The sequence below is a fragment of the Mandrillus leucophaeus genome, unplaced genomic scaffold (assembly GCF_000951045.1).
Source record: "Mandrillus leucophaeus isolate KB7577 unplaced genomic scaffold, Mleu.le_1.0 Scaffold124, whole genome shotgun sequence".
Classification (NCBI taxonomy): domain Eukaryota; kingdom Metazoa; phylum Chordata; class Mammalia; order Primates; family Cercopithecidae; genus Mandrillus; species Mandrillus leucophaeus.
Genome location: NW_012100765.1, coordinates 4,368,675 through 4,382,330, shown reverse-complemented (window position 1 = coordinate 4,382,330; position 13,656 = coordinate 4,368,675). Strand labels below are relative to the sequence as shown.

The 13,656-nt window shown below is 38.4% G+C and overlaps 1 protein-coding gene and 1 pseudogene across 2 annotated transcripts in view; both read right to left on the bottom strand.

Moving 5' to 3' along the window:
• The window catches only part of TCF4 (transcription factor 4), a 479,608-nt gene extending 466,676 nt beyond the window's left edge, over positions 1-12,932 (bottom strand). The window contains exons 1-2 of the mRNA XM_011971719.1: positions 12,615-12,932; positions 8,553-8,643 (exon numbers count right to left, since the gene is read on the bottom strand). Coding sequence (XP_011827109.1) covers positions 8,553-8,643; positions 12,615-12,917 — 394 coding nt within the window. The 5' untranslated portion in view covers positions 12,918-12,932. The remainder of the gene's footprint in view (positions 1-8,552; positions 8,644-12,614) is intronic.
• Positions 1-13,656, bottom strand: part of LOC105533311 — a 25,060-nt pseudogene that overhangs the window by 9,374 nt on the left and 2,030 nt on the right. The window contains exon 2 of the transcript XR_001005103.1: positions 7,883-7,887. The product of XR_001005103.1 is annotated as a small nuclear ribonucleoprotein Sm D2 pseudogene, transcript variant X2 (transcript). The remainder of the gene's footprint in view (positions 1-7,882; positions 7,888-13,656) is intronic.

The window sequence follows — 13,656 nt, the reverse complement described above, 5'->3', positions numbered from 1 at the left end:
AAAAAAAAAAAAAAAAGAGTAACTGCTTTGTTTAGTTTATCATAATAGTGATATTTTAGTTGTAGGCATCCAATTTCAGAGTTGGACATGCACTTAGTGACCATCTTATCTAATTACTGCTTTGAATGAAATTGCAATTTGGAGAAAGCAAGTGACCCGCCCAAAGTTATAGAGTTGGTTGCTGATGAAAGTGGGTATCCAAATTTTCCATCCAGGTGCTCTTTCCACAAAACAGTGTTACCTCTCTTTCTCATTCTCTAGGCCTCTTTCAGTTCTGGCAAATACTTTGATTGACCAATAGGAATTTCACAGAATATCATATGTGCATTTATACGAGAGTTCTGTACCAGATTTAAAAACTTATTTCTCGTGTGTGTGTGTGTGTGTGTGTGTGTGTGTGTTGTGGAGATGGTAGGAGTGGGGGAAATGGGAAAATCTAACCAGATGCAATGTGAACCAAATTAGTTGTTACAAAAGAAGACCATAGACTGGCAGACATAAAAGATTCCCGAGTCCATCTCACTCATTTTATAGCTAATAAAATTGTGAATTTGGAAATTTAAGTGACTTGTCTTAGTTTGGAATTTGAGTAAGCTAAATTTTGGTCTGAAATACTTTCCATTAAACACACTGTCTTTTGTTTTTAAATAGTGTGTAACTTCTTCTCGGATAGTTAACATGGATGATTATAATAATGTGTGGTCACTATGTCAAAATTTCTATAATTTCTTAAGAGAAATTCTTTGAGAAGTTTAGATCGCCACATAATTTTAACTATTAACACTATTAGTTATTTATACCTTTTTCCCCTTTACATTTAACATACCTCAAGAACAACAAAAATAGTTCTTAAGCTTAAGTATTGTGATCGTAGTGTCTACAGAAATAATAGACAATGTATCTAGAATTAGATTTTGGCTTTAGGATATGTTTGTAAATAAGACACATTTTTTAAACTTTATATATGTTTTTACAACATTCAAATCATTTTGCAATAGAAGTATGAATTTTATTACATCACAAATGAATACGATGTGAATGCAAAATTGGATGCTGTTTAATCTTGGACAGTCTGGTTTTTAGAATAATTATGTGACTGAAATTCAATGAATAATGATAATTTGTTTGGTAGTGGATCGATTATTTTTTTTGAAAGTGAATCCATCATTTTCTTTATGGCGCCTGATCCTTGGATCCTTGGGTATAAATTTTTGGTACAGCACATGGGGATTTAGCTATGTGAGTCCCATTAATGTGCATCGGAGTTTTGCAGCTAGCTCCATGAGCTGAGCAGTTGCTTTTTAATGTTATTTTAATATTTAATGGTTATTGCAGGGCTGTCAAGCTGGGACTGTTTCAATGAGAGAGATTTCCAGAACTTATGAGAGAGATTTTAAACATCTATTCAGAGCATATTGCAATATCCTTTATTAGAAGAGGAAAATTCTTTAGAGAGAAACCTCCCAATTCAAAAGAGTATCTCCTTAATTGTGGCAAATTTGAGACTGAGATAATACCTTTCTTATTTTTATTAGAATTATCCAAAGAATTTATTAAATTGCTTTCATCAGGTAAGTTAGATATTAATTTTGTGAAGTTTTAGTATTAGAGTGAGGAATAGAGGGGTTTTTATATTTGTGTTTTGTTAATGGTCATTGTTTTCATCACTAATTTTATATAATTTTTTAAGTTAATTGGTACTCTTGGTTTTTCTTAAAATTCTGTAGGCAGGATTTTCACAGATTATTGTATTTGAAGAGACCTCCATGAAGAATCAGCAGTTTTTATTACAAGGTAGATTATTTAATCATTTCAGAGAGAGGTCTCATTACAATAAGGAACACAAGGCTGCCTTCCTCTCACTGGGCATCTCCCTAAATGCCTGGTGGCCCTCAGGAAGTCAGTGCATGTTTAAGTATTCTGGAAGAGTGGGAACATCTGGGCTTCAGTCCTTAAAACATACCACATATTATTTTGATCAGTTCTAATAAACATGACTTCTTATGTCTGAGGTAGCCCGAGAAATCAGTCAAGGTCACCAGGGAGAAGTTGTGGAAAGACCCAGATCAAAAAAAAAAAAAAAAAAAAAGAATACCCGTATGTATCCATCACTTACCCCTTTTCTCTCCTGAAGCTCAAACTTTCCTCCTCTTCTTTGACTCCACTTGTCCACCTGTGCAAGTTTCTACATTCTGAAAACAAACCAACCAACTCTTTCTCCAGGCAGCTCTCCCTCTAGCTATGTTCTTCCTTCCTTCCTTTCATTTACTACCCGACTCCTTGAGATAGCGTCTAAAATGCACTTTGTCCCTATGTCAGGTATACTAGGTATCAATCATACCATTTTGGCATTTATCTTTTTAAGTACCTCTCTGCAACATGCCACAAACTCTTCGGTGTCAAATGCCTGACCCTTCCTCATCCTAGTACCAGTCCTCACTCAATAATGTCTTGGAATGACTCCTATAAAAATAGCTGACTTTTTTTGGTACAAAGTACTACAGATTGTTCCTAGAAATTATGACCACAGAGATAAATATTTTCTTAAAAATCATGGCTTTTTATATTCAAAGTCTGATATTTTGGAGAATAAAGTATTGTTTTTTGAAAGTTGAAGGAATTTTCATAATAGTTTGGAGTATCAATTATTGAAAATCTATACAAATATTTCATAATCTACATATAGTTATACAAATGTTGATCTTCATTAATGTTTATTGTTGCTGCTCAAGCTACAACTGTTTTTTATTATTATTATTTTTGAGATGGGGTCTTGCTTTGTCACCCAGGCTGGAGTGCAGTGGTGTGATTTTGGCTCACTGCAACCTCTGCCTCCCAGGTTCAAGTGATTCTCCTTCCTCAGCCTCCCGAGCAGCTGGGACTACAGGTGCACACCACCATGCCTGGCTAATTTTGTATTTTTAGTAGAGATGGGGTTTCACCATGTTGGCCAGGATGGTCTCGATCTCCTGACCTTGTGATCCACCCGCCTCAGCCTCCCAAAGTGCTGGGATTACAGGCGTGAGCCACAGCGCCCAGCCAAGCTACAACTCTTAAAAGTACCACTGTTATAAGTATTGCTATAAAACTGTTTTTAAAAGAAAGTTGTCTCACCATCGAAAGAATTTTAGTCCCAGTAATGTAAATTTATTTTACCTCCCAAAGAATGTATTTTATGGTATATTTTTGTAAATATTTTTGTCGATGATATGAACTCTTTTGTTTTTGTTATCATTGTTTTTGCAGTAAAATTCAAGTTTTCCTTGGACTCTATATTCCTATGATTTTTAAAAAATAGAAGAAAGGAAGTATTTTTTATTTCTTTTATTTGGTACATCCATCCAAATGTGATTTCTCGTTCCACCTTCATACAATGTGTTCTTTCCACTGAATGTAATCCTGGAGATAAACTCAGATTCAGGCAAGAGGACTGGCAGCCTTCCATAGTGGACTACTTTATGGCAGAGAATAGTATTTCCTTCCCTTTCCTATTAATTTCTATCAAAAGCCTGCTTTACTTTCTTGTTTCCCAGTGGAACTATTTCTATTTGATTTCAATTAAAAATGAAATGTCAGCATTTCTGGATGTGTTGTACTATTTTACGGTGCACACTCTTCCAACTCATTAGGGAGAAGGCAGCATATTTGGAGGAAGCCCAGTTGGGATGGAAAAATAGATGTCTGTTTCACATTTTCATTAGAAATAGACATCAAAATGTATTTTATCACAACCTCTACTTAAAGGAAGAATCTTTGGCAATCGGTTTTCCAACTCCCATATAATTCACTCTCTTGAATTCACCTGGAGGTTTCCTTTATTAGATCATATTTTCCTTATTCCCCAGCTAAATTTATCTAGAAACAATCTCGCCTTCATTTCTTGTCTGTGACTACTATATCCTGCTGAAAAAAAGTTCCTAGAGGTTGGTGAAGTCGTTAGGGTTGTTAACAAGTTGAGGACATCACAGGTGGAATATCATATACATTTGGTGTTCCAGGAGCAAATTTCCATGCTTCAATTTTTGACAATCTGAGACCTGACATATACAAATTCAAGTGTGTATGAAACTTCAGGAAAGTTAGCATCACTCTGTTTCTTCTTAAAGAAGTGGGTATATGTAGGTAGTTAAGGAAATGCTTTGGTAGTGATGATAGCTTGACCAGGAGTGTAAAATGCACGACAACAGGATCACTTCTAAAAATTTCAACAAGCTATCTCTAATATTTCCTGAAGTACCAGCATCCATCTGGAAAATGAAATGTCTTTCCACTTAAAGGCAAATAATATATTTTTTTCCAGTTTTCTTTTTTGCAAGAGGAAAATGATAAAGGAATGTGCTTTCTGAGTGTATCATATTTGACAGTACAGAGCACATAAACTGGGAGAAGCACAAGTTGTGTAGCCAAATTTCACAGAAAATTAAAATCACTAAACACTAAAGTAATCTGGCACCAGCTTCTATATATGGACAAAGGCTTGAACAAAAAATATACTGACCCTTTCTTTGATGCCAGTGTTCAGCTAATCGATGTGATTACAGTGTGAAGGCTTGAGGTGCTGGGTGAATGATAACTGTTGCTGTTCAACTTTTGCAGCCCTGCCTCACATTGAGTCAGAGATTTTTTTTTGCTCAAAATGAGTGGTTCTAGTTTGGTAAATCCAACGACTCCCTTTTCACAGTTATTTGCAGAGTGTACTGCTGCTAAAGACTGTGTTCGTTCTATGAACATGTCCAGAAGAATGTTTTTGTCAACAAACATAATGAGTATTGACTGAGTGCTAGATATTGTGTGGAGTGATAGAGAGAAAAGCCATAGAATTCCTGGGAACACAGGTTTTATGGTGCAGTAGAAGAAACAGACAAGTATATACATACATGAAAAAGAGTCTCATAGATGTCCCAATAATGGTTTCTACAGGGTACAATGGCAATTCAGGAAGAGAGTGGCCATGTGTATTCAGAAGAGTCAAGAAAGGCTTCATAGGCTGGGCATGATGGCTCACACCTGTAATCTCAGCACTTTGGGAGGCCAAGGTGGGTGGATTACTTGAGGTCAGGAGTTCAAAACCAGCCTGCCCACCATGATGAAACCCCTGTCTTTACTGAAAATACAAAAATTTGCTGGGCGTGGTGGAGGGTGCCTGTAATCCTAGCTACTCAGAAGGCTGAGGCAGGACGATTGCTTGAACCCAGGAGGTGGAAGTTGCAGTGAGCCGAGATCATGCCACTGCGTTCCAGCCTGGGTGACAGGGTGAGATTCCATCCCAAAAACAAAACAAAACAAAACAAAAAACCAAAAACAAACAAAGAACGGCTTCATAGAGGACATTCAAGCCACTAGTTTTTGATGAGGGTCATTTCAAGGCTGACAACTACCTGACTTCAGGAGTTGGTGGTGATAGTGACCTTGACTTCCTCTCCTGTCCCATAGTTTCAGAAGGGACACTAGCAAAACTTCTCTAGGAGCTGGATGACATCAAGAAGGAAGGCTGAACCCTCATGAGTGCTTAAGAGAATTTGAGAGAGGCACTGCTTTTCTGGCATCTGGTTTGGCCACTAACATCAGAATGATGCATCTTCCAGTGAAAATCCTGCTGTTCTTATTTCTGTGTTCAAATTTCAGGCTGAATTTGACAGAATTTAATTCTTTTTAAAAAACTTTTTAAAAAGTTTTTTAATTGACGTACCACTAATTCTTTTTAATAATCTGTTGTTCACTAATATAGAGTTAACTTATTTTTATATGTTGTGTTTAATAGGACTCCTCTCATTATACACAGAAAAGCCTTGGAAAAAATTAAAATACCAGATAATATCCATTAGTGATGGTCACTGGAAAACACATTCTGTAGGCTTGATGTTACATAAAATAAGTATGATCATGACCTAGGTTGATGTGAAAAATATTTTTCTGGGCCAGCTTAACCAAAATTTCACACCCTTGAAACAAGCTTTAAAGTATTTAGATCAATTTCTACAAAAGGACCATTCTTTTGTACGTCTGTGTTTTGCAAAAACAATCATCTGGTTTAAGACAGCAATTTGTATGTATTTGAGGCTGACAAATGGACATCACTAGTTCTATGAAAAGAGTGCATATGTAGTAAAATGCCAGACTAGACAGAAACATGGAATAATCCTCTAGAAAAAATAGACATAAGTCGACAGACTTCAAAAGAATTGAGAACACAATTGTTGCTAAATGTTTCTTTATACATTTATAAATAAGTAGTAAATAATTTCATAAATGCACAAAGTTCCCATGTAATAAACATTGTATGCAACATAAAAGTCACAATCTTATTATATTTTACATAAAAATCGTATAAAAAATATTTTTTTGTGTGATATTTTCTCATTTCAATGTGAAAAACTTTCATGATTTTACAAATGTCTGGAAAATTCATGACAAGGCCTGTTGATATATTTGGTATGCTGACAAGAAGTCATAAGATCACTATCAATTGAGACACTCTTACTGTCAAGTGGAAATGTAAAATTCATACCAATATTTATAGCTCTCTGGCAAAGCATTGGCTATTATGCCTCCTGGATATACCAAATTAAAATATCTGAATGGTGATGACGAATGAAAGTTAACTAAATTTAGGGAGGTCTGCAGTGTAAATCATGCTGCAACAAGCCTAAAAACCTGGTGGCAAAGAATCATAAACATAATACCAGGAGATGTTTGAGATCCTCTTCCTGAAAGTAAGGTATAAGACACTATGGTGCTTGGGTGCTAAAATACAACAAACTTATTTCATACAAATGGCAAAGATAAGAAGATTGCTGAAACTCAGAACCTGGGTGAGTGAACGTCTGTGTCCATCTGCTATAAAACTGGATGATTCTAACAGTTGGACAAGGTTGTGGAGCTATAGTATTGTGCTTGAAGCCAGCGTAGAAACTGCAAAGCTGTTCTTCGTAGAAGTACAGAAAAGACCAACAAAGGCACAGGAGTGAAATCTATCTAAAAACTTTTATGTAAAATCACTCTTTTAAACTAAAGTCAGGAACCATGCATAACTGAAATATAAGACAGAAGTCACTATTTTGGTTGCCATAATCTTGGACCACAGGGCTTTTGTAAAACAAATGATTTCTAAGTGCTTAAAGTCAAAGTGGGACTAAAAAAAGGCATTTTATCAAACGTATTCAAAGGGTGAAATATCCTCCAAGATGAATGTCATGTCCTTGGCTCATGTATCATCCATAGGGAATTCTTTGGGGCCTTTCTAAGATTTCACTGTATGCTTACCACATCTGTGTAATTTAAACCATTTTGAGCGCCATCTGAAGACATCTGTGTCTTCAGCTAAAGTAAAGCAAAAGTTTGTTTTTTAAAAATTACTGTATCATTAATTTAAAATATAAAGGGTTGGAAATAATGAACTAACATCTCTGAAATTTTATATAGAAAAATAATGTGTTAGATAATTATAACATTTAATTACTTGAGAAGAGCGTGCTTTCAAAGTTGTATACTACTTAGGGACATTATTGAATTCACAAAATTTTACTACATTAACTATAATGGCACTAAGTTCTTAATCGTTATCATGAGTAATAAAAATGTGTTGGTTGCATACTATTTCAATGGCACTATGCTAGACACTGGGAATTCAAAAACAACATAGAGGCTCCGGACCTTAGTCAATAATATGCTGAGACTACCAGGCCCATGGCAGAAAAGAAAGGAATAAGTCAGATGAATTACAAGTATCAGAAGCCCACTGAAAGGGATAATCATTATAGGTTGATTTCTGCAAAGCTTGTTGAAATTCAATCAATATTCAGTATGGCTCATTTATTCATTCTAGAAAGAGCTATTACATGTTTATTGTGTGGCAGAAACTCTTGCTAGGAGCATAGGATGCTATGCCTCTTTTCTTTTGGAGTTTATAGCCCCAAAGAGGAGGCTTTACCAAATAATCCATGACACATTGTGTAAAAGAAATCTATCCAAGACCATGAGACCATATAGAGAGAGTGCTGACCTAGTCTGAGGGCAAGGAAGGCTTCTTGGAGGAATGTGACTTGTTTTCTGTAGGATGAGTGATGATTAAATGGGCAGAGTTGGGAAGAGGACTGATGCAGACAGGGAGCATCAGCACATACAAAGGCTTTGTCCTATTTGAAAATAGCAAAGGAGGCCAGACTGGCCAGAAAACACAGGAAAGAAGGAGTGCAATGCAAGATGGCACTGGGTCAGTACATATAAGGCCTTGTTGGACATATGCAACATGTTTATGTTTATTGTAAGAGCAATGGGAAGGGACTTAAATGAGAAATAATGTTCTTTTTTTTTTTTTTTTTTAAGATAGAATGTCAATCTGTCACCCAGGTTGCTGTGCAGTGGCATGATCTTGGCTCACTGCAACCTCTGCCTCCCGGGTTCAAGTGATTCTCCAGCCTCAGCCTCTCGAGTAGTTGGGACTACAGGCACACGCCACCACACCCAGCTAATTTTTATATTTTTAGTAGAGACAGGATTTCATCATGTTTGCCAGGCTGTCTTGAACACCTGACTTCAGGTGATCCACCTACCTTGGCCTCCCAAAGTGCTGGGATTGCGGGCGTGAGCCACCATGCCCGTCCAAGAGATAACGTTCTTAGATTGGTGTTTAGAAAACATTCGCTGCAGCGTGGAGAAAAGATGGTGGACTTGTTAGAATGAAGGCAGGTAGACAAGTTAGAAGATGGTACTAGTAGTCTGGGGAAGAAATGATAATGTTTTGGGTTAGGGTAATGCACCATGGAGATGAAGAGAAGTGGACAGAAACTCTTGACAGATGACTAAGCTGGTGGAGGGAATCACTTCTATCTGCTGCAAATACATAAACATGCTTAAAATATATAGCTGAGCTGGAAAGCAAAAGGGAAATTGACACGTGTCAAAAACAAAGCCATTGTTGCAAGTTGAAGATTCAGTCTATTGAGTTCTGAGAGTAGACGAGTGCCTTAGGAATGACATTTAATGCCTGTCTTGGAAGTGGAATTCATTCTGGTAGCAGCAGTTATTTCGATTTGCAGTTGTTCAAAACTTGCATAACCAACCTCATTGTGTCCCTCAGAAACACTAGTACCAACAGACCAGCAGACTCTGCTCAAAGGTATTAATTTCAATTCTGCAGGGCCCTTCCTCCAAGTTTCTAAATGTTAGTAATTCTAACATCATCCTTTTATTCCCTTAACCCTAGTGGGGTAGCATCCTTCTGCAGTTCCTTCCATGCCTCAATGCCCTCTTTCTGCCCTTTACCTGATTAATAGTTCTTTAGGTTAATTTTTGTCTATTAAAATAACCGGAGTGTCTGACTGGACCCCAACTGTTATAAAGGGAATAGGGACAACAATCAAAAGGCAATATTCAGGGAGACGATGGAGTTTTTTGAGAGTTGAAGAGCTGTATGTCTTCAGATTGTAAAGAGCACACCAAGTCTTAGGATGAATAAAGCAAACCCGGGTTTAGGCTCAAGGTTCTTCAGAAAACATCAAAGGCTATCAGAAGGAAAGATAGATTACCTTCAAAGAATGATGCTCTTACACAAGACTTCTCATGATCAGCAGATGCTTGAGACAATGAAAGAGCATCTCTATAGTACTGCTGGAGGGTAACATCCTGATTTAAAAACTACCTATTAGTTCATTTGGCCGAAATTGATAATGGGTTGAATATAGAGTGTAAAGGACAAAGAGGTATCACAGATGGCCAGAGTTGTAGTTTATGGGTTAAACTCATTATGCCATTAACTGGGATAGGGAATATTGGAGGAAGATCTTGTCTGAGGGAAAGAGACCAAAGTCTCACACATGTTGGGTTTTAGATGCCTTTCAGATCTCTAGGAACAGACGTGGAATAGGTTGTTATATATGAAGGTATGAGGTCATAGAAGAGGTCCAGACTCTGGTTGTATATTTGAGTCTTTGGTCAGTGGATGGTAAATGAAGATTTTCTTATGTATTAGTTATCAATTGCTGTATAAGAAATTAAAATTAACCTGAAGCTAAGTGGCTTAGAACAACATTAAGTATTTATTATCCTCACAGTTTCTGCTGGTCAGGTATTTGGAATGTGGCTTAGCCAGATAGTTCTGGCTTAAGGTCTGTTCTGAGGTTTGAGCCAAGATGTAGACTGGGCTTGCAAGTCAGCAAGTTCCTCTAAAGGACTGACCAAGCCTGCAGTATCAGCTTCTAAGGTGGCTCCCACATGCCTGGCAAGTTGGTGCTGGCTGTTGGCAGGAGGCCTCAGCTCCTCTCCATGTGGGACTCCCCCCAGTCTGCTTGAGTGTCTTTATGATATGGGGGTTGGCTTCTTCCAGAATTAGTGATCTCAAAAGAGCAAAGTGGAAGCCACAGTGCCTTTTATGACCTAGTCTAAGAAATCACACACTGACACCTCTGCCATGTCCTATTTGTTGCAAGCAAGTCATGAATTCCAGCCTATATTCAAGGCATGGGGGCTCCACCTTTTGAAGTTAGTTTTGTTGGAGGATTTGTGGACATATTTTAAACCCAAGATGCCTGGGGAGATACTATAGAGTGAGTAAAGAAAGAGAGGCGAGAGCAGGGGTGGGCAAACTTTTTCTGTGAAGGGCCAGATAGCAAAATTTTTAAGCATTGCAGGCCATATGGTCTCTGTCACAACTATTCACCTCTGCTGTTGTAGCATACTTAATGACAATACTTAAATGAATAGGTATGTCTGGGTTAAGCCCAAAGTAGGTCTGTGGGCTATAGTTTGTCAACCTTTGATATAGAGCATAGCCAGGAGAAACAGCCGTATACAAAGACTAAAAGCCAAACCAAAACAAAAAAGGCACAAAACAACAACAGCAACAAAAAAGTCCAGGTGCAGCAGGGAAGTTTAGGATCTGACAAAAACATAATACTATAATTTAGGCTAGGCGCGATAGCTCACACCTGTAATCCCAGAACTTGGGGAGGCCGAGGCGGGCAGGTCACCTGAGGTCAGGAGTTCGAGACCAACCTGGCCAATATGATGAAACCCCGTCTCTATTAAAAATACAAAAATTAGCCACATGTGGTCAGGGGCCTGTAATCCCAGCTACTTGGGAGGCTGAGGCAGGAGAATGGCTTGAGCCCAGGAGTTGGAGGTTGCAGTGAGCCAAGATTGTGCCACTGCACTCCAGCCTGGGGCGACAGAGTGAGACTCCATCTCAAAACAAAACAAAACAAAACAAGAAAAAAAAAAAAACCAAAAACTAGAATTTATACAAAACAGTTCTGTTAACGATTAATGTCTGTTTTTTTTTTCACCTTTTATCTTTTACTAATACATAATATTTTATATTTTTTGTTGTTGTTGTTGTGGAAACTGAGGCTCATATTGTTTTAGAAACTTATCCAAGTTAGTAGTAGCCGATTGGAATTTAAAACCAAATCTGTCTGATTCAAAGTTTATGTTCTTTCCATTTCAAAAAGAAAAAATGTCCCATCTAGTGTGGAGGAATACGTGCAAGCATGGTCAGAAAAATAGTTTGGGCCATACTGAAGGGCATTGGATGCCAGGCGCTTTGCACTTTGGTGACGGGTTTTGAGCACTAAATTGTGAGTCACATGATTGCAATTGTATCCTATATTAAACCGACAGTGGTGTATCGATGACCTTGTGATAGGGAGTAACAAAGTGAGGGATATTGAGCAAGAGGCTGATTCAATAACCCAGACAGGAAATTGTTACGATCTGAACTTGAAAGATGTTAATTACGTAGAAGTGATATTGTACAGAAAAGTCCAACTGAACGTTGGAAATAGACTGTTGAAGGAAGAACCAAAAATGATCCTGAAAATGGTAGCTACATTGATAAAGGAAGTCGTAAGGGGGTGCTGTTTCATGCAGAAATTATGAGTTCCTTTTTCGATATATTGAATTTGAGATACCAGCATGACATCCAAATGGAGGTGTATTAGAGAAAAAACACATGAGAGTAGTTAGGGCTGGAGGTGTGGTTTTATAAATGTACATGCTGGCGGAGTTCTTGGAGAGAAAGAGAAGCCATGGATTATGAGAAGCAACCAACTTTAGAATGTTGATGGGAAAGGAGACAGAGGAACAGTGCAAAAGATTAGACAAGAGCCAACGCCTTGTATAGTCTCAACAAGAATCTCAAGACGGCAGGGCCGTGCACAGTGGCTCACGCCTGTAATCCCAGCACTTTGGGAGGCTAAGGTGGACAGATCACTTGAAGTCAGGAATTCGAGACCAGCCCAACCAACATGGCGAAACCCCGTCTCTACTAAAAATACAGAAATTAGCCGGGCGTGGTGGCATGTGTCTGTAATCTCAGCTACTTGGGAGGCTGAGGCATGAGAATCGCTAGAACCTAGGAGGCAGAGGCTGCAGTGAGCCAAGATCGCGCCATTGCACTCCAGCCTGGGAGACAGAGCAAGACCCTGTCTCCAAAAAAAAAAAAAAAAAAAGAAAAGAAAAGAAAAGAAAAGAATCTCAAGAGGGCAGACCAAGTGCTGTGGAGATGTCAGGGAGGGAGGTTGGAGAGCTAGAAACTACTGTTATGTTTGGCCATGGGAGATCATTTTTGGTTTTAGTTTCTACTAAGTTGCTAAAGTAGCCCAACTGCTGGTTCCTACCTCCAAGGGCCTCCTGGAGAAGCCAGAGTTGCAGTTCTCCACCCCGGCGCATGTTGCAATATCCTGAGAAGTTTTAAAAAATGATGCCTGGCTTTCAACCACAACCTCCAACTTCCAGTAATTTGTCAAAATGATGAAGATGAAGGGAAAGAGGAGAGGCACCTGTGGTATTTTCTCCAGCCTTTTAGAAAACATGGGGTTGTTCCTTTGGCCACATAAGTGCCAATCTACAAGGAAGTTGATACTGTAGACATCAAGAGAATGGGCACTGTTCGAAAAGGAATGCTGCACAAGTGTTACCATGGCAAAGCTGAAAGAGTCTACAGTGTAACCCAGCATGCTGTTGGCATTGTTGTGAACAAACAAGAGAAAGATTCTTGCCAAGAGAATTAATGTACATATTGAGCATATTAAGCACTCTAAGAGCCGAGAGGGCATCCTGAAATGTGAGAAGGAAAATGATCAGAAAAAGAAGGAAGCCAAAGAGAAAGGCATCTAGGTTCAACCAAAGGACCAGCCTGCTCTGCTCAGAGAAGCACATTTTCTGAGAACCAAAGAAAAGGACCTCGAGCTGCTAGAATCTATTCCCCATGAATTCATGGCATGATAGGTGCAAAATAAATAAATGAAGACCTTGGGATGGTTAAAAAAAAAAGAGAGAAAAAAAAAGATGTTTCATTCTCATCCTAAGAACTTCTAAATTAATTGGTCTAGGAGTGTGGCTTGGGCATTGGGATTTTTAAAAATCTCCCCAAATAATTCTAACACACAGCCAAGATTGAGACTCATGGCCATAGAGGAAAGATATCAAATTATAGAGAAAACTGTGGGAAGTTCCTGGGGTAATACTAGCTGTTTTGAAGTTGTGTGTGTGTGTGTGTGTGTGTGTGTGTGTGTGTGTGTGCATGCGCAAGCGCGCACGCCGTAGAGGGAGACATATCTGAGATCAGGGGCAGTGCAGCACTTCTGTGGGAGGTTAACATAGGAAGGAATTTAGGAATTTTGCTCTTACTTCTCCCAACATTGCTTTGGGACGAATAAT